The sequence below is a fragment of the Muntiacus reevesi genome, chromosome 2 (assembly GCF_963930625.1).
Source record: "Muntiacus reevesi chromosome 2, mMunRee1.1, whole genome shotgun sequence".
In the NCBI taxonomy this organism is placed as follows: domain Eukaryota; kingdom Metazoa; phylum Chordata; class Mammalia; order Artiodactyla; family Cervidae; genus Muntiacus; species Muntiacus reevesi.
In genome coordinates this window covers 163,274,297-163,300,627 of record NC_089250.1, presented here as the reverse complement: position 1 = coordinate 163,300,627, position 26,331 = coordinate 163,274,297, and the positions used below count along the sequence as shown (strand labels likewise).

Sequence of the window (26,331 nt, the reverse complement as noted above, 5' to 3'; positions counted from 1 at the left end):
CCCTGACTGGCCTCTCCCTGCCTCTCTAACCATAGCTGCACTCCTAATCTCAATCCTTGCTGTAGGCCTAGTAACTGTCTCCCCTCGGGACCTTCTCACCGCAGAAAAGAGAGGGACCTGCCTTTTCCTGGGAGAGGACTGCTGCTATTTTGTTAATGAAACGGGCATAGTCCAGGGCCGAGTCAAAGAACTTAGAGACAGAATTGAACGCCGAAGAAAAGAGTTACAAAACCTTTAAACTCCCTAAAACCTGTTCCCACAGATCCTCCCTTGGTTGCTCCCTTTCCTGGGACCATTGGTACTTATCATTCTATTCCTCTTATTTGGACCCTGTCTCTTTAATCTCTTTCAAAGGTTTCTCCAAGAACGGATTCGGGCCATCTCTTGAGATCAGGTCAAGACCATTCTTCTTCTCCCATTCTTCTTCTCGAGAGCCTCACCTCAAGCTCAGAAAAAGGAGACTGTGGGCCCTAGGACAATCCTCCATTCCAGACCCAAACACCATCGCCCCTATCCAGCAGGAAGTAGTCAGAGAGATACGGCGCCCTTTCCCCCTTTTTTTTATGATTTCAGGGTCTGGAATGAAGGAGTCTTTTGGGTCTAGAAAAGAGAACAACAGTCTCAAAGGCCTCTTGCTGAATCATCTAACTTCGGAGAAAACAAAGCATAACTTTAGTTCCACCCTGATGCTCCAGGCCAGTTGCATCTATCTGGGACTTATCACCCCCTGTCCGGAAACCTGCCACCCCCTACACTCGCCCAGAAGCCTTATCACCCCCTGCCCAACTACAAGTGTCATCTCAACAAAAGAATACTCAAAATATCCCGCCTGACTGACGTTTCCCTTATCGCTTCCACAAACCTCCCTATAAGTATGAAGCCTCCCTGATCCCTTTCGGCGCTCAGCCTGGTCGCCCCTCCTTGCCTGAATAAAGGTAACCTACTTCTGTTGAGGTCGTCTTTCCTTTTCTGCCTCACCGGAACTATGCCTTACACTGAGTGACTAACACTTTTTCACTTTCAAAAAAAACAAAAAAAGTGAGATTCATAAACTCCATCGGGTACCGGCCATAATGGCTCAAGGAACTAAGGTCACAGACAGTGAGTGGCAGAATCTCATCTCTCGTCTCCAGATCCAGCGCTCATCCTGCTGAAATGCAGAAGCCTCGATCAACAAACATGGTCTGCGAGCCCATGACCTGGCGATGTCCAGATATTTCTGTCCGGCGCTTGGAATGAATTTCCACCTGGAAGAATGCTATGTATCCGTTTTAAGGGTGTGGCTGTGTCCGGGAGAGCCAGGGAGACCCGTGGGAAGGTGAAAGTCTAATGGGGTGGGCACGGAGGACCAGACCACGAAGATTCTAAGCACCTAAAGTGGAATCACAGGGTATCCAACGTCAGGGGCGCGCAAGCTCAGGGGGCTGAGCCGCCCGGTGCCCGCCTGGCGGCGCTGTCAGCACCGCACCCCCGGCCGCTGCCCCCGCCGCGGGCCTCCAGCCACAGGCGTCGCTGTGTGCTCGCGCCTGCACGGGAGCCGCGTTCCGCGGGGAGCAGGCGCTCGCGGTGTGCAGGGGTTTCAGTTTCTGGCGCGAACTTCCGCCGTTCAGAAGTTGCGGGGAGGCTTCGCGCGATGTCCGGAGACAGCAACGGCCGCCGGCCCGAGGGCCGGGGCCGGGGCCGCGATCCACACCGGGATCGCACCCGCTCACGCTCCCGCTCCCGCTCGCGGTCCCCGCTGTCGCCCGGGTCCCGCCGCGGCGCCGCGCCCGAGCGCAGGGAGGCCCCGGAGCGCCCGGGCTTGGAGGATACCGAGCCGTCGGATTCCGGGGACGAGATGATAGACCCGGCGAGCTTGGAGGAGGAGACCGACCCCAGCCTCTGCCGCCAGATCCGCCATCAGTACCGGGCGCTCATCAACTCGGTCCAACGTAAGGCGGGAGCGCGAGGCGGGAACCGCGCGCAGGCCCTGCGCGGCCTGGCTGGTTCGCTGCGCCCGGGACCAGCCCCGCGCCGCCCTGCCGCGCCCCGATTCGGGGTTTGCGAGGCGCTAGCGCGTCGGTCGTGCGGATCGCACCGCACGACCTTGGCGGGGGCGCGACCGCCCGAAGCCGGGCGCTGTCTGGAAGCCGGGGAAAGGAGGCAAGCGGAGCCGGGGCGCATTTTCTTACATCCAGCGGTTCCCCGCCGGCAGTCGCCCGCCCGCGGCAGCTGCCAGCAATGCAAATTCTCCAATGCACCCTGGACCTACCTATCTTGAAACTCTGGGTGGCCCGGCTCTGCAAGCTGTGGCTTGCAGAGTTGGAGAACCCTTCTATTAAGAGCGCTCCTCAGAGGCTGCAGAAGGCGTGGAAGCTCATGGGTGAAGGTTAGGGGGAGCGAAGTGGGTCCCCTTTTCAAGTTCATTTTGCTAAAGGGGTACAGTCATCTTTTCTGTTTTCAGGCCGTTTTGGTTGAAGAGATATACCTTGAAAGTAATTCCACCGGGGAGCGGGGATGGGGGTGGGGATGAGGGCGGGGACTTGGCTCTCCAGATGCAGCTGGTCACTTTGTTAATGACTTGTTAACCTATGATGAGCACCTTTCCCAAAGCTTGTATGTTTTTAAAATAGAAAACCGGGAGGATATATTGAATGCCAGCGACAAGTTAACAGAGGTCCTTGAAGAGGCCAACAATCTCTTTAATGGAGGTAATTCATTATTTTATGAAAGGAAGCTTTCTGTGATCATATATTTTAGGGTAATTTTAATTAGTTTTGTATGAGAACCGAATGCTTGACACAAATAACCCCCATATTTATTTATAAGAGTGTTTTACTTGTTTTGAAATCTTTCCCTTGTAGCACCACTACTACTTTCTTGGTACACTTAGCAGCCCCTAAGCAGGTAGGAAGGGCTTTACGTGAAGTTTGGGAAGGGGGTGGGGAGCAGCAGCCAGTTTTAACAAGCGCCCCAGGTGATTCGGTGGCTTGTTCAAGTTTGAGAACCTTCTAGGTATTATCTTTCTACAGTATTGACTGCTGAGAACTTTGATGTCTTATCTTTCTACCCTATTGACTACCCAGGATGCATTGGATGTATTAAAGAAAGAACTGAGCTGGCTTCTGACATCCTGTTTCTTTTCCTGCCTTCCTCCCGACCTCCGTCCCTAAGCTCCTTGCTCTTGGTCCACCTGGTGTAATCCAGTGGGGATGGCCCTGTCTACAGGTGGCCCTGCTGGTCTCCAGTGAGGGGAGGGGCCCGAGAAAGAGAGAGAAGTCTCAGCACTGATCTCTAGACCACTGTGGGGGGCGAAGGGGGCTCTGAAATAAAAGCTTGGTTTGAATGAAAAGCAGCAGCAGTGTTAGTGCTAAGGGTGGTCTCAGTGTTTGAAGACAGGACAGGTCAGGCATACCCCTGATGGTGTGGGCACTGGGTCACTGAGCTCGGGACAAGTCCTCAGCCCACTTTTCCCTCCTGGCCTTTCTCTAAATTCTATGGGAGCAGAAAGGGAGAGTGCAGACCCATGCACGTGGAGAAGTCAACAGAGCTGGCCGCTGCCTGGACACCACCACTCCACGTGTTCTCTGAGGACCAGAACATTTCTTTCTTTCCATCTGGTGCAACCCCTCCTCCACTCTCTCTAGCTTTTTCTTCTCTTCTGAGCTTGGACTCCCAGGCTGTCTCTCCAGGGTTGCTCTTGACCCCTTGTCCCCTTATTATTATTCACCCACCACCGTAAAGTTGTTGATTAACAGGTCATTTCCTGCTTGGCTGATTCCACTGTGCTGGCTGGGTCGCCTCTTTAAGGCACGGTTACCCACTCAACCTGGCCCTAGGAGACGGTCAGCCAACAAAGAATTCTGTATCCGCCATATATACAGATTGGATGTTCTGTAACTCTCCAGAGGCTTGAATCCATCCGTGGGAGATTGGCACTTTTCTCACAGTTTGCATGGCAGGGATAGGCCAGCAGCGGGGAGGGGAGGTCTAGAACAGCCGAGGAATTACTCCTTAGCTTCTGCCTTTTCTCTCATTCATTGTCACATTCACAGTAATTCTCCTGAAATAAAACTGGGGAGAAAATTATGCATATAAATACAAAACTTTGGGCAATCAGAAATTCAAATGAAATGGCCTAGAGGAGCAAGCCAGGCAGAGGGATTTGTGTGTTTGAACTCTACCGGGTTTGTCTCTTGGCTGCCCAATTTTCAGTTCACCTTTGCTGGTGTTCCTGGAGTATGTTTCCACACTGCCTGTTCCCTTTCGGGGTCTGATCAAACCCATTCCCCTCAGTCCTGCTGTGTCTTCCTCCAATGAACCCTCCCCCCACCTCCCCAAACCTCATCCTCAGTTTCCTTGCCCCGTTTCCTTCTTGTCTCCGTTTATTTAAATCCTTTTCTGTCTGTAGCTTATCTTAAATGTTAAAAGATGAGGCTTTTCATCTTCAAAGATGAACATTTTTGGACCATCCATCCTTAGAGTCTGTGGCCCTGCTGCCTGTAGGCTGTTCATTCCGTGGGACCTGTGCTGCTAGGCTGAGTTTGTGTCTCCCGCTACCTGCCCCGCATGGAACTTCACCTGAAGCTCCTTGACCACTTACCCATTACCGGTCTGCAAACGTCTGTGCCGAAGCACAGCGCCTTACACACCGTGGGCATTCAGCTTGGCTTCCATCATCAACACAGGTGTTAATAGTGCCTAGATGAGTTACTGGAGTCCAAGGGAACAGCCAGTGTTAGAGATGGTGGAGGTTTTGTTAAACTGCGGTTAATGAAGAGATTTTTATTTAGTTCCCAGGAGCAGGAACAGTGTGGTACAGAGAGCTGACTTTTTAGGAAGACTGGTCAGCTTTGATTTCAGATTTTGGTGAGCTGAGCAGGGGAACCTGTTTTTAGACAGAGATGAGTGTGTGTGAGATTTTTTTTTGGTCCAATGGGAAATGGGGAGTAAGTGCAGTTGAAAGTTTTGGGGAAATGCCTGTGGATAAACATGTATGTTGTAACGTGTGTCTTTTTCTTCTTTTTTGAATAGTGTCCCGAGCAAGAGAAGCAGTCCTAGATGCCCACTTTCTTGTTCTGGCTTCAGATTTGGGCAAAGAAAAGGCAAAGCAGCTGCGTTCTGATCTGAACTCGTTTGATATGTTAAGATATGTAGAAACTCTAGTAAGTTCAAAGCTACAGAATCATAATAAAAAATGTTTCATCTGTCACATATTGTATAATTATCCACTTTGCTTATAGCCATATGCAGATGGTTTTCACTTCATTTTCCCTTTTGTTTGGGCTCGAGATTCCTCCAGAGAGATCTTACCAAATTAAATACTTGACAGTCGAACTATGTGGTAGAATCTAGATTGGGAGTTTAGAGCAGCTTGAAAATCTCCTAGCTTTCTAAGACTCAGGGTGCTATGTTTATTTCAAATGGCCATTTTTTCCCCTCACTCAGTTGTCAGTTCATGAGTTCATTCTCAGGGACCTTTGTCCGAAGCGGGGCAGAAGCCCAGAGGCAGGCAAAGTGCAGCTGGATATGAGTTACGTCTGGTGGAGGGGCATGTTTTGATTTGTCTTTGAGAATATTTCAGAACCATACGAATATGACTGGGGTTCTGCTTTTGTTTTTTGTTGTTGTTTTATTCAACTGTCTTTGCCTCTTAATGTTTGAATGGTGGTTCCCTGAAATTTTGAAACTTTTGCTTGATGAATTTACCCCCAAAAAAGCACAATGAGATGAACTTTGTATTTTACTCCTTTTTTTTTTATCTTGGTTTTATTTTGAGCCAACTTCTGTCCTAGCATTTCTGTTAGGACATTGACTTTCTGTTTGTTAAAAGGTTGTTAAAATGATTTAGTACCATAAGACCTGAACAGATAAATTATTTTGTAAAGGTATGAGGCAGATGAGGTTTTTGTTGTTTTCAAAACCTTAGATCTTTTAAAAAATTTAACTTACCAAAAAAAAAATTTAACTTAAATTTAAAACCTTAAATTTTTCTTTTTTTAAAACTTGAAGTATAGTGCATTTTTGAAAATGCTCAATAAATAAAGTTGACTATATATTGGGTAATCTTTTTAAAAATTACTTTTATTTATCAGGGTGAGCTTTGTACTTTAAATAGCATATCAGTAAATTCTGTAAGTCTTAAAGCAGTCCATGCAGACCCTCAATTTAATAGCTGTCTAGACTCTGGCAGGAGGATTTTTTCAAGTATTACACCAAATATAAGGACTATAAAGAAAAAATTGGTAGATTTGACCAGATAAAAACTGAAATGTCTTCTTCCAAGTGTGCAGTGGTAGAATGGTTGGCAGGAGAATGGAACAGAGCTGACTTTGTCTCTCTGACTGGGTTCTGGCAGCCTCTCTTTTCTTCAAAGTTTAATTGCCTTTAATGAGTTAAGCTCTCTGAGGGCTTTTTGATTACTGTTTATATATGGTATTGCTGTTTTAATTTGATAACTTCTAGGCATTTCATAATTTATAATGTAATAAAAATGTACTTTCATAAAAGCAAATTTAATACACTTTCTGCAAGATAGCTTGAGATAAGAGAATTATTAGACTTCCGCCAACTCTTCCCAGGAAGTCAGCTTTAAGATGAGTGCCTCTCTCCCTGACGCTAGGTGCTGCTCCCTGGAAAACCTGATCTGCAGTCTGATCAGGGGTCTCCAGGAGGTTGGCTGGAAATGAAAATTGAAAACCAGCTAAACTTCCCAGTTCTATCCCAGAGCATTTGCTTAGGGATGTGATTTCCTATTTTTATGCTCATAGTTGTGTGTGATCAGGCCTAGAGAGCTTAGTTCTGGTATGCCAGCCCCTTGGCCTGCAGGGGGCTAGAGCAGGCTTTCTCAGCCTTGGCACTAAGGGTATTTTGGGCTGGTTGAGTCTTTGTTGTGGGGGTGCCTGCTGTGGGATGTTTAGCAGTATCCTGGCTTCTACCTACTACATGCCAGGAACATGGCCCGCCCTGCCACCCACCCAATTGTGACGCTCAAGTGTCTCCAGACAGAATGCCTGGCGGGGGGGGTGGGGGTGGTGGTGTGCTTAAAATTGCTCTGGTTGAGACCCGTTGGTCTGGATCATCTCACTTTCACCAAAAAGTCCTGAGTACCTTGAAGAATAGTTTCTGCCAAAAAGAAGGTGCCTTTGAAAACAGGAAATTTGTAATAAGACCTTGAGCCAACATGTTAGGACACTGAAATGAGACTTTGCCTCTGGCCTGTTGTGTAGTGATAGAGATGATTGAGTACTGTGAATGACTGCTTGTGGCTTAACTGGAGTTTCTGTTTCCCTTTGTTTTTGTAGCTGACTCATATGGGTGTAAATCCGCTAGAAGCTGAAGAACTCATCCGTGATGAAGATAGTTCTGATTTTGAATTCATAGTCTATGACTCCTGGAAAATATCAGGCAAAACAGCAGAAAACACCTTTAATAAAACCCATACATTCCACTTTCTGTAAGATTATTTTGAAAATCCAACAGACCAGCCATTTGTAAAGCTTAAATTGTATTTTATTGTAGGGACAACAATTATTTGGTACTGTATAGGAGACAATCATGATGCCATTGCTCGAAGACTTTCTAAAGGTTGATTTAAAAGCCCATATCATCTTGTGGATGGATCCTCATCCTGCTTAACTGAGGCAGGAAAGGCCGTGGGCTGGCACCTCCTTATCAGGGCACTCTGCTGGCACCTTTGCTTTCTAGTGTGGGAGACTTTAGGTCTGTGACATAATGTCTGGCTTTATCATCTTTAAAAGTCCTTATTACATAGGAGGATGATACCTCCTATGAAAGGGATCTTAAGATTCTACCAATATATGTAAAGTGCCATTTATTACATATAATTCCCTGTTAGATGATTGCTGTCCTATATTTGAAGACTAGTTGAGTCACTGTCACATAAACTGCCCAGTTCATCTTTTTTGGATACAGCTTTGATTTTGAAAAGCTTTTCTTTATACTCAAATGGAATTGACTTCTGTCTTAATTTCCTAGCTCAGTCTTACTGAGAGGCTAAGAGCAACTCTTACTGGTTCTTTTGTAAGACAGCCTTTAAAATACCCAGTAGAAAAAATAAATAAATAAAAATAAAATACCCAGTAGATAATTTCTCCAGGGCAGCCACTCAAGTGGTTTCTTCCTTAAGTGGATAACTTAGGGCATTTGTCTTTCTGATTGCCCTTCTAAACCTCCTGAGATTGGTAGTGCCTCAGTTAGAAGGCCTTGGAGATGCAGATTTAGTAAGTCTATGGTGTGGGACCAGGCATCTGGGTTTTTTTCTTATTTCCCGAGGCATCTATTTTTAACAAAACTTCCCTTAATTCAAGTGCCCAGAATCACTGTATATTACAGCAAAAAGATCAAACTTCTTTATTATAGGAAAAGTCTAAATCTTCTTTTTTTTTTTTTTGCTGTTGAATTAGGCTCCACCATAAATGTAGGATCTAAAGATAGCCTTTTGGGAATTCCCTGGTGGCCCAGTGGTTAGGACTCCGAGCTCTCACCCCTGAGGGTATAGGTTCAGTCCCTGGTCGGGGAACTAAGATCCCCGAAGCCTCGGGGCATGTCCAAAAAAATGAAAGAAAGATAGCCTTGGGTTGCATAACTTAAACCCTTTGTCATCATCTAGCCCAATTTGCGGCCACAGTGATTTACTCACAACTTGACAGTCTTGTACTTGCTGTTGCCTTGGCCTGCAGTGGCCTTTCCCCCATGTTTTCTTTCCATCTGGTGAGGTTTGCTTGGGCTTCTCAGTTCACCTTAGTGGTAAAGAAGCCACCTGCTAATGCAGGAGATGTAAGAGACTCGGGTTCGATCCCTGGGTCTGGAAGATCCCCTGGAGGAGGGCACCACAACCCACTCCAGTCTTCTTGCCTGGAGAACCCCATGGACAGAGGAGCCTGGAGGGCTACAGTCCATAGGGTTGCAAAGAGTCAGACACGACTGAAGCGACTTAGCGCACACACAGGATCTCTACAGTACGCTTTGATTTCCTCCAGTGTAGGGACCACAGGGGACTAAATTCCCTGGGCCCTGATGTTTCTGCCTGGTATGTCTGTTACCGTAGGGCTTTTTTGGGAGGTGGAGGGAGTCCAAAAGGAACAGCAATCCCATGCCCTCTGCCTTACCTGTTGTCTCGTAAGACAGGTGTGTTCTGGAGTCCCAGGCAGTGGGGCTCTGCTCTGGCACCCCCAGACCAAGAGGCTTTTTTAACCCCAGTGGGGCTATTCATCCCCGTCCCCCACACATGTTCATCCTTCCCCTGGTCTTTGAAGCTGGCTCTGCGAAACAGACAACAGGCTAGCTGGGAGGACCACAGGCATATTGACTGACTTACTGTTGAGAGTAAAATACAAAGGTGTTGAGGAGGAATCTGGCTGAATTCTTTGAGAAACACAGAAGGAGCAGAAAGGCTGTCACAAACCCGACAGTCTTGGTCTGAGGTCAGTCGTACACCACTGATGCCTGGTCTGAATTTGAGGATGCTGTGGGAACCGCTTTCAGTTAGTGAGATCAGTTTGTTTTAAAAACAAAGACATGAAAGCATATTTTTCATTAGGTTGGGTTCAATACAAGGAGAGTGCCCTGTGCCAAAGCCACGAATTGAACGTCCAAGAAAAGCTCGTATGATAGAAGAGCAGCAGGCAATGCCTGCCCAGGTTTGTTTGTTCAAATGTTGCTTTTTTAAACACTTAATTTAAAATAGCCATTAGTATCATATGCATGTAATTTAGCCATCTTTTCTCAGCTTTTGGGTCTGGAGTCAGGTTCTGTCACTTAAAAAGTAATCATTTAATGTCTGAATCATTTTTGATGTGTTTAAGTCTTTAAACATTTTATCAGATTGACCACTTGTCTTAGTTTTTAACTCATTTCTGTAGTATGGATTAGTTCTCCCAAACCAGGTTTCTTAACTCAGGCACTATCGGCATTTGGGGCTGTATAATTCTTCGTTGTGAGGCTTTCCTGTGCATTATAGGATGTTTAGTAGCATCCTTGGCCTCTTCCCACTAGATGCTAACAGCCTCCTCTTGTAGTTCTCCTTCCCATCCCAAGTATGACAAGTGTTAGAAAATGTCCCATCGGTGGGTAGGGAAGGGGCTGCAGAAAAATCACACCCTGGTGAGAACCACTGTTCTAAACTGCCCTTTTTATAATTTGCTATTTTACATTCAACCTGAAAATGATTGATTTGTTACTGTTATTCCTCTTCTAGATAATTCATATGAAAATGTTACTAGACCTAGAAAAATCTGTTTTAACTATCAATTTTAAGACAGGAATAAAAACTGTTAGAAATCGTAAGTAAAAGATATTTAGAGGAGTTTGGCCGGGGAAGAGAGCAGAAAAGGTTAACAGGCAAGTAGGTCAGTCTGCTTGATAACAGCTTTATATTTTCAGTTAAAAAGAATGGAAGAGTCTCATCAAGAAGCAACAGAAAAAGAAGTAGAAAGAATCTTGGGATTGTTGCAAACATACTTTCAAGAAGATCGTAAGTATGATACCAAGCTCAAAATGGAGCAATCTGTATTTGTCAATTAGGCCCGTGTCATTTGCAATGAGAAGCTATTTTTATTTAAAAGGCATATGTGTAATGCTTGGATCATTTTGATTTTTCTTGACATGTCTTTTATGAGACTTCTCTCTAGAAATCCCATGAGATCATTGGTGAAGGAAATTCTCCTTTTTATTTTTCAAAGACGGGATTTTTTTTTTTGGGGGGGGGGGCGGATATTTTTTCTGTTACAAAATAATACATGCCAAAGATGTGAGAAAAGTAAAAAGTCAAGTACCTGTTCTACCTGACCTCACTCCCTCGAGGTCGCCACGTATAAAATGTGATGTGTGTATTTTCAGACTTTCTTACGTTTATGTCAGTCATAATAAATATGCAACTAAGTAGTTGGGATTTTTTTTTTTATTAGTGGTGGTGGTGTTTTGCTTTTTTCAAAAAAAATAATACATTCTTCTGCAACATGACTCGTCCATTTGGACATTTTCCCATATTGATACATGCAGATCCTGCTTACTCTTTTTTGTGATTCCCATTGGGTGACTGTATCATACATTTAACAAATCCTCTATTAGGGGGCAAGTTCTTTATAGCATTTTCCTCTTGTACAAACTGTTGGAGTGAAAAATCTGGGCGCACAACTTTGTGCGAGTATTTCTGTAGAACGGCCTTTTAAAGGAGGATTGCCAGGGAAGGGGGCATGCAGATTTTTAATAGATATACCAGATTGTCCTCCACCGGGGTTGTATTGATTTCTATCTCACAACAGGATGAATGCCCATTTCCTTTCTCTGGTTAACACTAGAGAATACTGGTCTTGATTGGTAGGCGAGAGTAATTTTTCCTCCACTGAAGGATTTTTTTCCTCTTTTGTCTTCAGCTGATACTCCCATGTCCTTCTTTGACTTTGTGATTGACCCACATTCTTTCCCCCGGACAGTGGAAAACATCTTTCATGTTTCTTTTATTATAAGGGTAAGATTTAAGATTATTTCTCTGTTTCTCTTTGCTTTTAAGAGAGTAAATAATAACAGGTATAGATGAGAGGTGGCTAAGGAATTTGCACTAACCAGTGTGTGTTTTAGACCCATTGTAGCAAAACACTGACTAGTCACAGGCCAAAGAAACTAGCTAAAAAATTCAATGCTTGCTTTTACATTTTAGAAATTTTTGGAGCTTACAGATTAGGTAACTATGTGATATAAATGTTAAATTTCCCAATTTTTTTAGTTGTTATGTAAGAAAATACCCTTGTTTTCAAGAAATACACACCAAAGTTGTAGAGAAAAGGGCTTCCCAGGTGGCACAGTGGTAAAGAATTCGCCGGCCGGTTCAGGAGATGCAAGAGATGCAGGTTTAATCCCTGGTTTGGAAGATCCCCTGGAGAAGGAAATGGCAAACCACTCCATTTTCTTGCCTGGAGAATTCCATGGACAGAGAAGTCAGACCATGGGGTTGCAAAGAGTCAGACACGACTGAGTGACTACACTTTCACTTTCAGAGAGAGAAAGCAGTAATGTAAATATGGCAAAACATGAACAGATGGTGACCCTGGGCAAAGAATGTATGGGAGGTCTTTACAGTAGTCTTGTAACCCTTAAGTTTAAACTAATTTCAAAACAGATGGTTTAGGAGAAAAAGAAAAGAAAAATTCTCAGAAATGTACCTTGAGAATTTTCTCTAGGCTGTCTTTAATCTTATGTCTGGTTGCAATCCTGCACTTCTAAGATGAATTCGAATTTAACCTTAGGCAGAAAATCTTCTGTTGACAAAAGTATTTTTTCAGAAATGATAACTAAAGCATATTCTGTCAATGGTCAGTGATAGTATTATGCATCATAAAATGTGTTGTATTCAGGAACTCCCTGGCGGTCCAGTGGTTGGGACTCCTCGCTCTCACTGCTGAGGGCCTGGGTTCAGTCCCTGGTGGGGGACCTAAGATCCCACCAGCTGCATGGCTCAGCCAAAAAAATAACCATAATAATAAAATGTGGAGTACTCAAAAAGTATGAATCAGTCAAAGAGTCAAGATGGTTGTAGTTTTATTTAAGAGATCTTGGGGATGAGGTTGTGCCTGGGTAAGTGAGCTGATTAAAACCTGAAAGATACCCCATGTAGAGAGAGATATTAGAGAAGGCTTGTCTGTATACATTCCTTGTTATTGTTATGGTATATTTTGATTGTCTAAGATTTAGAATTTTCTCACTGAGTAATTTTTTCATCCAATGGCTGTAGGTTTTGAATCTAAATTTTAGTCTTTGTGTTACAGGATGGTTTTGCAAGAATAAGACTTGACCAAGACCGACTGCCAATAATAGGTAAATGATTCTATGTCCAGAAAAGCTAGTTTTTTAAAAAATGTATTTGTTACTGGAGGGTGTGAAAAGTATTTTATTAAATGTAAATTGAGTTTTATTTTAGGCAAAAAACTTTTACAATGTCTTCCTCAACTAACTGAAAATACTGAAAACTTGGTCATAGTTTAAAACTGATGGATTCAGTTCTGTCATTGATTCAACAGCTATTGCTGTGAAGAATAATAAGAAATGGTATAGTTTCCCTTAAATTTTAATTTAGAAAGTCTGTAATTGCAGTTATTTTTGTAGTTTCCTTCTTTCTATTTTATCCCTAATGCCAGCTCCTCCTCTCCAGAGAATTTTTTTTTTCTTTCTCATTTTTTTGCCTCTTTTATTTACAAGTTCCATTTAAATCTCTCTCACAGTTAGAAAATTGATGTCATAAAAGGACACTGCTAAACAATTTACAAATGTCAGTAAATATTAAAGAACATGGTTAATACAGAGAGAATCTTAATTTTGTCGAATGATTCACATTCTTCATTACTCTTTGCCTTCTAAGACCTCCTGTACAGAATGAACTGTTTTCATTGCATTTCCCTGTTCCTTTAAAAGTTCTTACTTTCATACTGGACGCACTAGACCTTAGCTCTGTGTTTGGCTCATAGATATGCAGAGTTTCTCAAATGATTGGAATGTGTTATTTTACCATATGTATTTTTTTTTTTAATGGAAGCAAGCGGGGTTACTTTCTATTGTAACAATACAACACTAATGCATGAATTCCTAATAAGGATATAATATTCCAAGCGTCTGCTTGGTACAGGTGTCATTCCTATTATTCATTGGTTTCTGTTCAGATTACCTCCTCTGATTTGAAAACTTTGCCTCTCAAACAGAGCCTGTTAATATTAATGAAGAAAGTGGAGGAATTGACCAGAATACTCAAATTAGGAATCAAGGAATTATAGCTTTGAGTTATCGAGACTGGGAGGTAAAGCCCTGCATGTTACCCCGGGCAGTTTGTTTCCAAGAATTCCTTTGCTGTAAACTCAGTGCCCACATGCTGTCTGTTCTCTACCAGGAGATTGTGAGGACCTTTGAGATCTCAGAGCCTGTGATTTCTTCAAGTCAGAGCCGGCAGAGGCTAAGTGCTTGACACCAGCTGAAGGTAACATTTCCCATGGGACAGCTGCATGTATTTATTATAGTTTCTGCCTCAACTCTTTCATCTTCTGGTGAAATTTGCATTCTGCTTCCCTCTAGTGCCCCATTCTTAAAACTGTGTGTAACTGGTGAGAAGGGCAGAACATGACCTAATGGTTGCAAGTTCCCACCTTTGGGTTGATTACTTTGGTGTTCTTAAGAAGTGCAGTTGAAAGAGACAGAGCAGAGGTTCTTGGTTTGGCATTCTCCCCTCCCCCACAACAAATGGATAAATGAGATAATGGAACATTGAATCCTCCCATCAGTTTTGTTCACTGTCCCATTAGGTTTGCTTACTTTATGCAGACAAAGTAGAAAAGGAAAATTAAGATAGAACTACCTTGGAATGATGTTGGTAATGGGCATTTCTGAAACCTGAGTTTTGCTTATGAAATAATTCTCCATTTTTATAAAGGAGATGGGGAAGGGAATCTGAGAAATGACCTGGTATTCTGTACTGCACACAGCTGTGGGTGGGGATCAGGAGATGGGATCCTGTTGGCCCTGCCCTTTTAAAATGTCAGGCAAGTCAGTCTTCCTCTGCTTTGTTTTCCTTCTCTATAAATCTGTAAAATGGGATTCTGAGTTAGATAGTTAAAATTAGCTTTTCAGTACTTAGTGTAAACTCTTAATATATGCTTCAATTATTTGAGCTTCTTTTGTTCCAAGGTAATTGAAGGAAAGAGGAGAACTGACATAAGATCTATACTGTGGGTTTACCTGGGCCCTCCTCACTGAGGAGGGGCTGGTTGGTAGATTTCCTTTATGCATCTTAAAAAAACTTCTGATTTACCATTTATAAACTGTTAACCAGCTCTTTCCCTCCTTTTTTAGGACTCACGTGGATTCTCCCAACCAAAAAGGAAAGCAGCATGTATTGTACATATTGTATGATCAAACATTTTTAAAGACAGATTGTTTTTAATAAAATGTAGCTTTTGATAGTTAAGAATTTGCCATGTTTGTCTTTGATTAAAGGAAATTCATTACCATATGCACACATAATTGCAGTCATTCTGTATTTTCTGTTCTTGGGAGAGTTTCTGCTTTATTTAGCCCTATCCCATTGAAAGTTTTAGTTAGGTTGTTAAGGGCTTAATGATCATTATGGTTCTATGTGCATCTTTTTTAGCTGTAAAGTTAGCCAGTCAGGTCAACACTTACTAGGTTGTACCATATGAAATTGTTTTCATAAGTAAGATACAGTCAAATATCAGCAATTTTATCTGCTTCAGCCTGTGATTTACACACAAGGAACTGTTCAATCCTCTTTCAAGCCAAGCCAGACCCCTTTTTTGGGGCAACGCCAACCCTGGATTCACCTTACCAGCAGTCCTCTCTCTGCACCTGAGGGCTGCTGACTGCCCCAGAGAAAACCCATGCAGCTTCGGGTCAGGGCATGCTGCTCCCATGGGAGCTGGGCCATCGGGTCCTGCCCTGATGTTCTGAGTCCTAGTGGGTTCCTCTTCCCGCCCTTCTCCACCCGTCCTTTCTCACTGCTTCCCTCTGTGTGTCATCTACAGAGGCTCTGGTCTCCTGCGTCCGCACTCCAGGTCTCTGCTGTCAGTCATCCCTTCTCCATACCCAGCACTTGCCCTTCAACCCTGTTCATCTCTCGCCTTCAAAACATTACTGTGACCCTTCTTAGTTATCGCCTTTTAAAGTAGCCGTCACCTGCTGTCTGTCCTCGTGAGCGCCCCCACCACGCCGTGGGGCACCTCCTTTCCCACCACCCTGCAAGGCTCGCTGTTGGTGACTCCTCGCCAAAACTTAAATCCAATGGATAAATGCTATGCATTTGACACTTGAAAACATTACTTTCTGAAAACTGTACATCCTTTTACTTGGTCCTCTCCCTGGTTCCCCTTCTACTGGTTTAGGACTTTCATGATTTGTAGTTCATATGTATCCTGAACATTCCCCCAAATTTCTTTGACTAAACCTCTCTGAAAAGCCACAGATGTACATAACCAGTGCCTTGTTGGACAGCATATGGGCCTGTTTTTAAACATATGTGTAAAACATCTACCAAAGCAAAGGAGAAGAGCAAAGATATACCCATTTGAATGCAGAGTTCCAAAGAATAGCAAGGAGAGATAAGAAAGCCTTCCTCAGTGATCAGTGCAAAGAAATAGAGGAAAACAATAAAATGGGAAAGACTAGAGATCTCTTCAAGAAAATTAGAGATACCAAGGGAACATTTCATGCAAAGATGGGCTCAATAAAGGACAGAAGTGGTATGGACCTAACAGAAGCAGAAGATATTAAGAGGTGGCAAGAATACACAGAAGAACTGTATAAAAGAGATCTTCACGATGCAGATAATCACAATGGTGTGATCACTCACCTAGAGCCAGACATCCTGGGATGTGCAGTAAAGTGGGCCTTAGGAAGCATCACTACAAACAAAGCTAGTGGAGGTGATGGAATTCCAGTTGAGCTATTTCAAATCCTGAAAGATGATGCTGTGAAAGTGCTACACTCAATATGCCAGCAAATTTGGAAAACTCAGCAGTGGCCACAGGACTGGAAAAGGTCAGTTTTCCTTCCAATCCCAAAAATGCTCAAACTACTGCACAATTGCACTTATCTCACATGCTAGCATAGAAATGCTCAAAATTCTCCAAGCCAGGCTTCAGCAATACGTGAACTGTGAACTTGCAGATGTTCAAACTGGTTTTAGAAAAGGCACAGAAACCAGAGATCAAATTGCCAACATCTGCTGGATCACTGAAAAAGCAAGAGAATTCCAGAAAAACATCTACTTCTGCTTTATTGACTATCCCAAAGCCTTTGACTGTGTGGATCACAATAAACTGGAAAATTTTGAAAGAGATGGGAATACCAGACCACCTGACCTCCCTCTTGAGAAATCTGTATGCAGGTCAGGATGCAACAGTTAGAACTGGACATGGAACAACAGACTGGCTCTAAATAGGAAAAGGAGTATGTCAAGGCTGTATATTGTCACGCTGCTTATTTAACTTATAGGCAGAGTACATCATGAGAAACACTGGGCTGGTGAAGTACAAGCTGAAATCAAGACTGCCGGGAGAAATACCAACCTCAGATAAGCAGATGACACTAATGGCGAAAGTGAAGAACTAAAGAGCCTCTTGATGAAAATGAAAGAGAAGAGTGAAAAAGTTGGCTTAAAGCTCAACATTCAGAAAACTAAGTTCATGGCATCTGTTCCCATCACTTCATGGCAAATAGATGGGGAGACAGTGGCAGACTTGATTTTTTGGGGCTCCAAAATCACTGCAGATGGTGATTGCAGCCATGAAATTAAAAGACACTTACTCCTTGGAAGGAAAGTTATGACCAACCTAGACAGTATATTAAAAAGCAGAGACATTACTTTGCCAACAAAGGTCCGTCTAGTCAAGGCTATGGTTTTTCCAGTAGTCATGTATGGATGTGAGAGCTGGACTATAAAGAAAGCTGAGTGCCAAAGAATCAATGCTTTTGAACTGTGGTGTTGGAGAAGACTCTTGAGAGTCCCTTGGACTGCAAGAAGATCCAACGAGTCCATCCTAAAGGAGGTCAGTCCTGAGTGTTCATTGGAAGGACTGATGCTGAAGCTGAAACTCCAATACTTTGGCCACCTGATGCGAAGAGCTGACCCGTTTGAAAAGATCCTGATGCCAGGAAAGATTGAAGTTGGGAGAAGGGTATGACAGAGGATGAGATGGTTGGATGGCATCACCGATTCAATGGACATGAATTTGAGTAAACTTTGGGAGTTGGTGATGGACAGGGCGGCCTGGTGTGCTGCAGTCCATGGGGTCGCAAAGAGTCAGACACGACTGAGCAACTAAACTGAACTGAAAACAGCTCCCAAATTTATTGTCCATGTAATTCCTGGATGGCACTTGTACTAATCAGAAAGAAACCTAGGGTTTCTCTTCTTTTTTACCCCCACAGGCTCTGCCTTCATTGGTCACTAATCCCCATCTGGCCTCTTGATTTTCTGCATCTTGCCCAGCTTTCTGCTACAGGCTCCCGTCTGTGTCCCCACTTCCTGTTTGTTCTTCAGATCTCTTCCATGTCTTCAAGACCACTTGTCAGTTTCTCAGTTATCTCCCCACTGCCTTCGAGATTTGATACCCTGAGCTCTTTACCAATGTTCAAAGCCTCAGAGGATCAGGCCTTTTACCTGCATTTCCAGGCTTCCTTCCTCCTCTCTGAATTCTTGGTGTTGCTTTCATTTTGGTAAAACAGCTTTACTGAGATATATTTTACATATCATACTGTTAACCCATTTAAAATGTGTAATTAATCCGTTGTTTTTTAGTCCATCTGCAGGGTTGTGCAACCATCACCGCAATCTGGTTTTAGAACATTTTTGTTCCCACAACCCAGTAGTAGTCACTGCCCCCCTCCATCCACTCTAAACCCTCAGCCCTATCCAACCACTAACTGCACTGTGTCTATAAATCTCTCTCTTATCTTCATAAATTTGCCTATTCTGGACATTTTGCATAAATCGAATCATATCACATATAGTCTTAACATTTTATTTTCTTCAGGCATGTGTGTTTAGAGTCAATTTTTCCTCCATCTGCATTCTACTTGTTTCAGACTCTAGTCATTAAGAATCCTAAAAGTAAAAAAAAAAAAAAAAGAAGAATCCTAAAAGTGGTTACCTTTTGCAAACTAAGGTGGCAAAGCTGTTCCTTTGCATTTTGTATTTTTCTGTAGTTGAGTTTTCCATGTACTTTATTGTTATTTTTTTTTTTTAAATGATCAACAGAAGTTATCTGGACAGGGAGATTATCCGCCACTTAATTCTTTAACTCTCTGAAGAGAAGGAAAAAAAAACCTAATATGTTCTCAAAAAATCAAAGTCATATAACATCCACCAAACCCTTTTTTCTCTGGAACAGGAGTCCCCAACCTCTGGGATCTCATGCCTGGTGATCTGAGGTGAAGCTGATGAATAATAATAGAAGTAAAGTGCACAATAAATGTAATACGTTTGCATCATCCTAAAACCTTCCTGCTTCCCTTCCCCCGGGCTTGCGGAAAATTGTCTTCTGTTAAACCAGTCCCTGGTGCCAAAAAAGGTTGGGCACCGCTGCTCTAAAATGCTGTGTTCTAAAAGCACATCACGCTTTGCTCAGTTACTCTGTGCTCCTCAGGCTGCTTGTTTCCAGTGAAGTTCCCCCCGGAGGAATTGAATAAGTCTGTGCCTCATTCCTGTGCTGACGGTGGCTGGCAGGAGCCCGGCATCAATGTTGAGTTTCTCCTGTTCTGACCGCCCAAGGAGTTGTCATCCAAAATGCATTCAGACCCCACAATCCCCCACCAATTGCTACCCTCCTCTCGTCCTTATGGTCAGTATGCCTTTTTATACCATAGACTTGGACATAGCTTTGTTTTATTTCATGTGCTGTTCCCCAATAGACTGTAAGCCCCTTAAGGGGCTATGTTCTAGAGTCTCTGGGCAGGTCTAGGGCTTAGACCCAGGTTGTTGTTTAGTTGCTAAGTCATGTCCAACTCTTTTGTGACCCCATGGACTAGCCCGCCAGGCTCCATGGGATATCCCAGGCAAGAATAATGTATTGGGTTGCCATTTCCTACTCCAGAGGATCTTCCCAACCCAGGGACTGAACCCATGTCCCTGCGTTGGCAGGCAAATTCTTTACCAACGAGCCATCAGGGAAGCCCTGGGCCCAGGTACATGATATTCAATTAAATTTTAGATGCATTGGAAAACACAAGACAGTGTGTTGTCTGCATTATAATTCTAACTTTTATACTCTGTCTTTAGAGACAGAGCCAAGGTTCTTTAGTCAAGATCAATGCAAAAGCTGTGGAATTGCAGATTTCTTTGTATAAAAATATTTGTTCCTAAAAAAAAAAAAAATTTTGTTCCTATGAGTAGTGTTCACATAAAAGAAAAATGAAAAGTATAATAAAGGATAGAGGTGTGTGATAGACTTTTTTAGAGGTTTGGGGTGGTAGGTTGAAATAAGCCCATGTTTTTTTGAGACAAAAAGTCTGCTTCTCCCCCCTTGAATGTAGGCTGATCTTGGTGGCTTCTTTGATTAGCAGGATAAGCAGAAGTGATGTTCTGGGACTTCTGGGGCTAGGTCATAAGAAGACTTTGTAGCATTTGACAGGCCTCTTGGAGCCCTGAGTCACCAGGTAATAAGTCCAACTACTACATGGCCCTTAAACTACCTGGGGAGGGCAGCCAGGGAGAGGGACCAGCTAGGTTCAGCCTTCTAGCTGTCCATGCTAAGCCATCTGGGACCTACGGACTAGTCCAGCCATCACCTGTTTCCAAGCACTGCCAGTGGTGCTACATGGGCACAGAAAAATGGCCCAGCTGAGCTCTGCTGGAATGCCTGCTATAGAATTGAGATAAAATAAGATGGTGGTGATTTTAATTCACAAGGTTTTGGGTTAGCTATAGAGAGAGCTGAAACATTGTGAATGCTGAGCTCGTGGTTTAACCTCTTTTTTTTTTTCAGTGCCATGCATTTAGAAACAATATTAGAAGATATTAGATTTTACTGCACCAACATCTATGAAGGTATGCTCACCTGAAAAAGAAATACAATAATCTAGAAAATAATTTAAACTTTATGTTTTTGTAGTTGACTTCTCAAAAATGATGGTATACTCAAGAGCTCTCTTCGGAGTGGTTTTCCAATTTTACCCTCTTTTTTGGACTTTTCCATCAGAATGGTCACTTCTAAAAGTGGTTCCGCATAAGGCTGGACAATGGGATAGGTGGTGACCCATTCATATTCTTTTACTTCCTTTTTCTTCACTTGAGGTTTCAAGAAAGGGGGAGCTTGTGCAGGTATTTTTTGAGCAACTCGTTGACTATTTCTTTTCTCCGTGAGTTCTCTTCCTAGAATCATTCGCTCTTGATGTCCCTTTATCTGTTTCTTTGCCCAGGCCATCCTGTACTGCTTGGCCTTAGTTTTGTGTGTTTTCTGGATGTTTTCAGTGTTTTCATCCTTCTTCTGGTTTAATACTTCGTGGGAAGGAATTTCATCTGCGATGCTTTGAGGGAGCAGTTGATAATTGTGGTCTCTGAGGCCTCTGGCTTGTTCGGCTCGGTGTATGTGTTTCTGTATCTGGTTCAGCTCTCTCTCGGGAACTAAATAGTGCCATTTTTTAGCATCTTCTTTTTTTTCATTGTGTGGTCTCCTTTCCTTTTCCTCTATTCTAATTTCCCCTTCTGGAACCACTTTGTGTTTGCATGCTTCTTCCAGCATTTCCTGGTAGTGTTGATAGTAGTATGCCTCTGCTTGGGCAAACCGGAAGTCAAAAGACATGGCCTTAAGTTGATCAAGTCTTTCATTCTCCTGTTGAGTCTTTTGGGCTAACAATTTCCTCACCTCTGAAGAATGGACACCACCTAAACTCTTGTCAAAGGGAAGTATTAGAACTCTTTTAAGTTGGCTGTCCTTTATTATCTAAACGGGCCATGGCACAGTTCTCAGGTAGCCATTAGCCCTGCCTGGCACCCTCACACTGTGTCCCAGTTAGGGTCTTGTAACTGTTTTCTGTCTTCCTCTTCAAGACCCCTCCCCTCCCCTCCCCCTGCATTCCCTTACATCCTTGAAAAACCAGAAGCAGGCCCTCAGGAACTCCTCCCACTGCAGGAACAACTCCATGCGTCTATCCTGGACTCTGCCTTCCTGCCCTTTCAGCTATCAAAAGCCAGTTCTGGGACTTTGCTGGTGATCCAGTGGTTATGAATCCGTCTGCCAATGCAGGGGACACAGGTTGGATTCCTGGTCTTGGAAGACCCTGCATGCTGTGGGGCAGCTGAACCCAGGCACCCTAGAGCCTGTGCTGTGCAACAAGAGAAGCCACTGCAATGAGAGGTCTGTGCACTGCAACAAGAGTAGCCCCTGCTCACCGCAACTGGAGGAAGCCCGTGTGCAGTGATGAAGGCCCAGAGCAGGCAAAAAAATAAACGTCAGTTCTTCCACCTCAGTTTGTTGAGCTTCGAAAACTTCAGTTTACAACGATCAAATTCCCTTCCCTGCTTCAAAATTTCCTGTCTACTGGATCAATCCATCAGCATAAAATTATGCTTTTGTATATACCATCTTCAAACAAAAAAAGGAAAATGCTTCCTCTAACGGCCCGTCCCCTCTTTTGCTCTCCTTCACTGTGTAACTTGAAGCAATTACCTCTTAAGTTTAGCTTCCACCATCCCCCCACCCCCTCGTCTGGGTCACCAGTGATCTTGTTTTTGTGGCTGTCACGTGAGCCTCTCAGCAGCATTCTCCAGAGGGGACCGCTCTCTCCTCCTTGGAATACTTTACTTCCAGGCTGTAGCCGAGGGCATCTGACTAAGGTTACGCTGGACCCCTGCGCTACTCCAGCCCTTAGCCGAACGTCCCCAAGTAACTGAAGGGTCCCTCATCCTCTTCCTACCTCATGGCCACCCCCTCCACCTGCTTCACTGGTTGCCTTCTACATGTAATGGAGGAAAGTGTAGCAGAGAAACTCTACTTAGGACAGGGAACAGTCACACTCGGGCTTCCTTGGACCAAGACAGTTGTGATTATTCAACGAGGGACGTACCGTGCGTCTGGCACTGGAGTGGGAGTGAGGGGAGAGCGAGGCCGTCGGGGCACACAGGCTGCTCGGAGCTCACCTCCGCTTCACCTGGATGCTGCCTGCTTCACAGCCCCACGCGCCTCCTCCCCCACGGTGCTCCCTTCAGTCTTCCCCTCTCAGTCCGGTCCCTGCTAACTTCAAAATGCCCCCACCCCAGAGGGCGGCAGCCTCTGATTAGCTTCCCTGAATCCACTTCTCTCCCTCTGTCTCCAGCCCCATCAGACCACCATGATCTCGGTGTTACATAAATCTGAACACACCACTTTTCCTGCACAGAAACCGGGGATAGCATCTTACTGCTTTGGGAGAAAAATCACAAACTCCAGAGTGGCATCGTACACTGATTTCTGATTACGGCTCTAAACGAGTCCCTCAGGCGACTCCTTGCTCCCTCTGGGGCAGCCACACTGACTCTTCTGTTCCACAAAAACTTTCCCATCTGAATCTTTTCAGGTGTTCTTTCTTTATATACTCTCAAACATAAAATGTAGCAACTCTGACTGTGGTACATATGTATATGTTACAGTTTTTAGGTTTTAGCCTGTGTCACTCCTTCAGACCTATAGACTCATTCAAATAAAATAAAATTCCTTTCACGACACTTCTCACAATCTGCGGCCACTATCTGTTTAATGTCCGCATCCCTCACTAGACTAGGCCCTTAGGAGGCAGGGTGTTTATTTTCTTCATTGCTGTCCAGCCAGCGCCACCGGTGCTCAATGAATCAAACAGTGCAAGCAGAGCATGCTCCCCTGAATTACCAGGGCCCTTTGTACCTGGGTGGTACATTTTTATGATTCTATGACTGGCTCCAATGTTCATGGTAAATGTATTTCCTCACCTTAATCTTCTTTTCTAATGGGGAGTGGGAACCTACTGCAATCCGAGGGTCTTGAATATTTTTGGCCCAGGCCAATCTAGAAGAGCAAAAAGAGAAATTATACTAGGACTTGGAGGAAGGTCTTGGGAAACATGCTCTGGTATGAATGGTAATGTGAATTGATTTGGGGACTCACTTTTAACATGTAGCAAAAGGTGTTTCTGTGTGTCAATAGGCAAGGCTCTACAATATGTTTAAACTTTTTCTTTCCTTGAATCAAGGAAGAAATGCTCTTTGGTAAAAGCATAAACAAAGAACCAAATTGTGTCTGAGGCTGAAGCTGTCAACAGTACATTTACCAGTGGAGAGAGGCTGAGTTACGATTTCAACTTCCCCAAACTATGGTTTGTGTATATTGTTAGTAGAACAGAGAACTTGCCTTTGATGAGAAGTTGAGTTTTCAAAGTTAAGTCCATTTTAAGTTCACTTATGCATGAGGTGATGAACAATAAATTTAATCTATAAGCTATCATTAATTTCCAATAACAGCTACCTAACTATAACATTTCATTAATCTTGTGTAAGATTTACATTTTAAATAGATAATAAAACAATCTGACAGCAAGAAAGGGTTGTTTTTAATTTAATGCAGAAAAATAAAGCAGAAACATTTACCACTGATGATAGAGCACAATCACATTTAGGCATCCTCAAAACCTTGTTTCTTAACCTGCTCACTTAGCTAACAGGGTTCTCTGTTTAGCAATCTGGGTTGTAAATATTGTTTCTCTGACTTCTCTTAGCAAAAGAGGACTTTATAACACAGAACTAGAAAAAAAAACACTATTTGCTATTTAACTTCTCAAAGACTCATTTCTGCTTTCCATTTTTTCTTAAACAATTCTTATATTATTTCCATAACATTATTTTAGAGTTTATCATACTCTAGGCATTGTACTAAGAACGCAAATAGATTCCTTTACTGAGTCTTCCAAACAGCCTTATTATCCCCCATTTCATGGCCAAGTGGACTGAGGTGAAGAGAGGTTCAGTGACTTGTTAAAGGTCCCATGGTTTGTTTCAGAGGTGGGATGTGTCTGTGTGACTCCAGACCACGTCTTCTTTCCTGTGCTGCACCCATCCCCACACAAATGATACTCTCCTGCCTTTACTCAAAAAGTAAGGACGGTAATACCTACTGTTCTCCTGCACTCAGAGCCAACCATTCTGAATCGGTCCCCAAAGGAGGCTGTGAGGGTTGGGTCTGCACTGCCAGCTGCTCCTTCCGCAGCCCCCCATTGAACCTTCTCCTCTGAGCATCCCTGGTTACTTCCGCTGTTCCTAGGGCACCAGGCTGTTTATCTTTGGTGTCTTCTGCCTCAGCCATTGCCCTATCAATTGCCAGCTTTACGAGCAACATCTCTGCTCTTCACTCTTCTTCTCTTGGTGTCCTTTTCTCTCAGCTCTAATCTCCCATTCTCAATTCTGCAAAGTCCTGTTTTCCAGCCATTAAAGTTTCTGGCTCTCTTGCAGACTTTTCAGCTACCTACTGTTGATCCTTCAGGATGCCTTGGTCTGATTTCTAGGGCAACCAGAAGCAGTCACAAGCTTTTTTTGTGTCATCACTATCCTAGACTCACCTACCTACTGTGAGGTGGTAGGTGGAGACAGCGTCTGCTTGGCAGGACATGAGCTTTAGGGAGAGCTGGGCTAAATGGCCACAGACAGAAAGTAGAAGGGCCTGTGTTTTACACAGAGAAGTGTCCCAGTTTAGGGCAGTTAGAGAAAGCATCTTTTGAGGCAACAAGAGCTTCTTTCTCCTTTTGGAATATATATTGTGTACCTTCCATGGAAATGGAATTGTGGAGTCGGTGGAGAACCCTGGAGTGGATACTGTAGGCACACTTACAGTAGCAGGAGGAGGTTGGACAAGTGCAAAGGTGGGTAAGTGGCGCGGTCTCATTATTACTTAGCTGGCTGTCACTCACCTAAATACTGTTACTGCAATGAAGTTTTGAGCTTTGATACTGTTTAATATACTTCTAGTCATATACTATTTAATTATTAATATGTTCATAACTGGTCACTGAAGAAGCAAAAAAGACACCAATGTTGAAATAACATTAATGAAAATGACTCTGCATAGTCACATCACGATACCCTTCACCATATATGTGAGCGGCATCCATTCAAACAAAGTCCCCGTGTAGCCCATTATGATCTCTCTAGTTCTTAAAAAAAAAAAAAGTGGAAAGGAGAAAATACAGTGATTAATTACAACCTGGCTTTTTGTTTGTTCAGTAGAAATAAAACCTACCACTTCTAAAACATGCTGTTTGTAGAGATGTGCTTGAAACCATAGCCTCCATCTCAGTAGTGAATGAGTTAAAAAAGTAAATATGGGTATTTTATGCTCAAAAAATAATCAAAGAATTTCAAGCATCAAGTCATGAAAGTATTTTATTACTGTTTATCTTTCTTTGTCCTTTAATCTGTGTTTTGGCATTTCCTGTAGATAACATTGTTGGGTCTCATTTTTTATCCAGTCCAATAGTCTTTTTTAACTGTTATATTTAGACCACTGGTGTTTAAAGTGATCATTGATATAACTGGATTAGTATCGACCATATTTGTTGCTGTTTTCTACTTGCTGCTCTTGCTTTACGTTACTTTTGTCTTCCACTCTTACTTTGCCTTCAGTTCAGCTGCTCAGTTATATCTGATTTTGCAACCTCATGGACTGCAGCACACCAGGCTTTCTTGTCTATCACCAACTCCCAGAGCTTGCTCAAACTCACGTCCATCAAGTCAGTGATGCCATCCAACCATCTCATCCTCTGTCATATCCTGCCTTGTCATATTGTCTTGTCATCCTTGTTGTATTTTGCCATATCTGGTATTAATTAAACATTTTA

General features: G+C 43.4%; 1 protein-coding gene across 2 annotated transcripts; it reads left to right on the top strand.

Annotated features, from left to right (window-relative positions):
- Nucleotides 1–1,529: 1,529 nt before the first annotated feature.
- NSMCE4A (NSE4 homolog A, SMC5-SMC6 complex component) lies at nucleotides 1,530–14,991 on the top strand. Of its 2 annotated transcripts, XM_065923459.1 has the most exons (11): nucleotides 1,531–1,931; nucleotides 2,613–2,690; nucleotides 5,014–5,144; nucleotides 7,284–7,435; nucleotides 9,542–9,641; nucleotides 10,384–10,474; nucleotides 11,376–11,470; nucleotides 12,765–12,813; nucleotides 13,692–13,786; nucleotides 13,877–13,963; nucleotides 14,833–14,991. In XM_065923459.1, exons 1-10 carry the CDS (start codon nucleotides 1,634–1,636, stop codon nucleotides 13,949–13,951), a joined length of 1,164 nt encoding a protein of 387 aa, XP_065779531.1. In that variant the 5' UTR covers nucleotides 1,531–1,633; the 3' UTR covers nucleotides 13,952–13,963; nucleotides 14,833–14,991. The 2 variants fall into 2 exon arrangements, 1 of the variants encoding a protein (XP_065779531.1); XR_010661564.1 differs by lacking the exon at nucleotides 13,692–13,786 and having other exon boundaries at nucleotides 1,530–1,931.
- The last annotated feature ends 11,340 nt before the right edge of the window (nucleotides 14,992–26,331 follow it).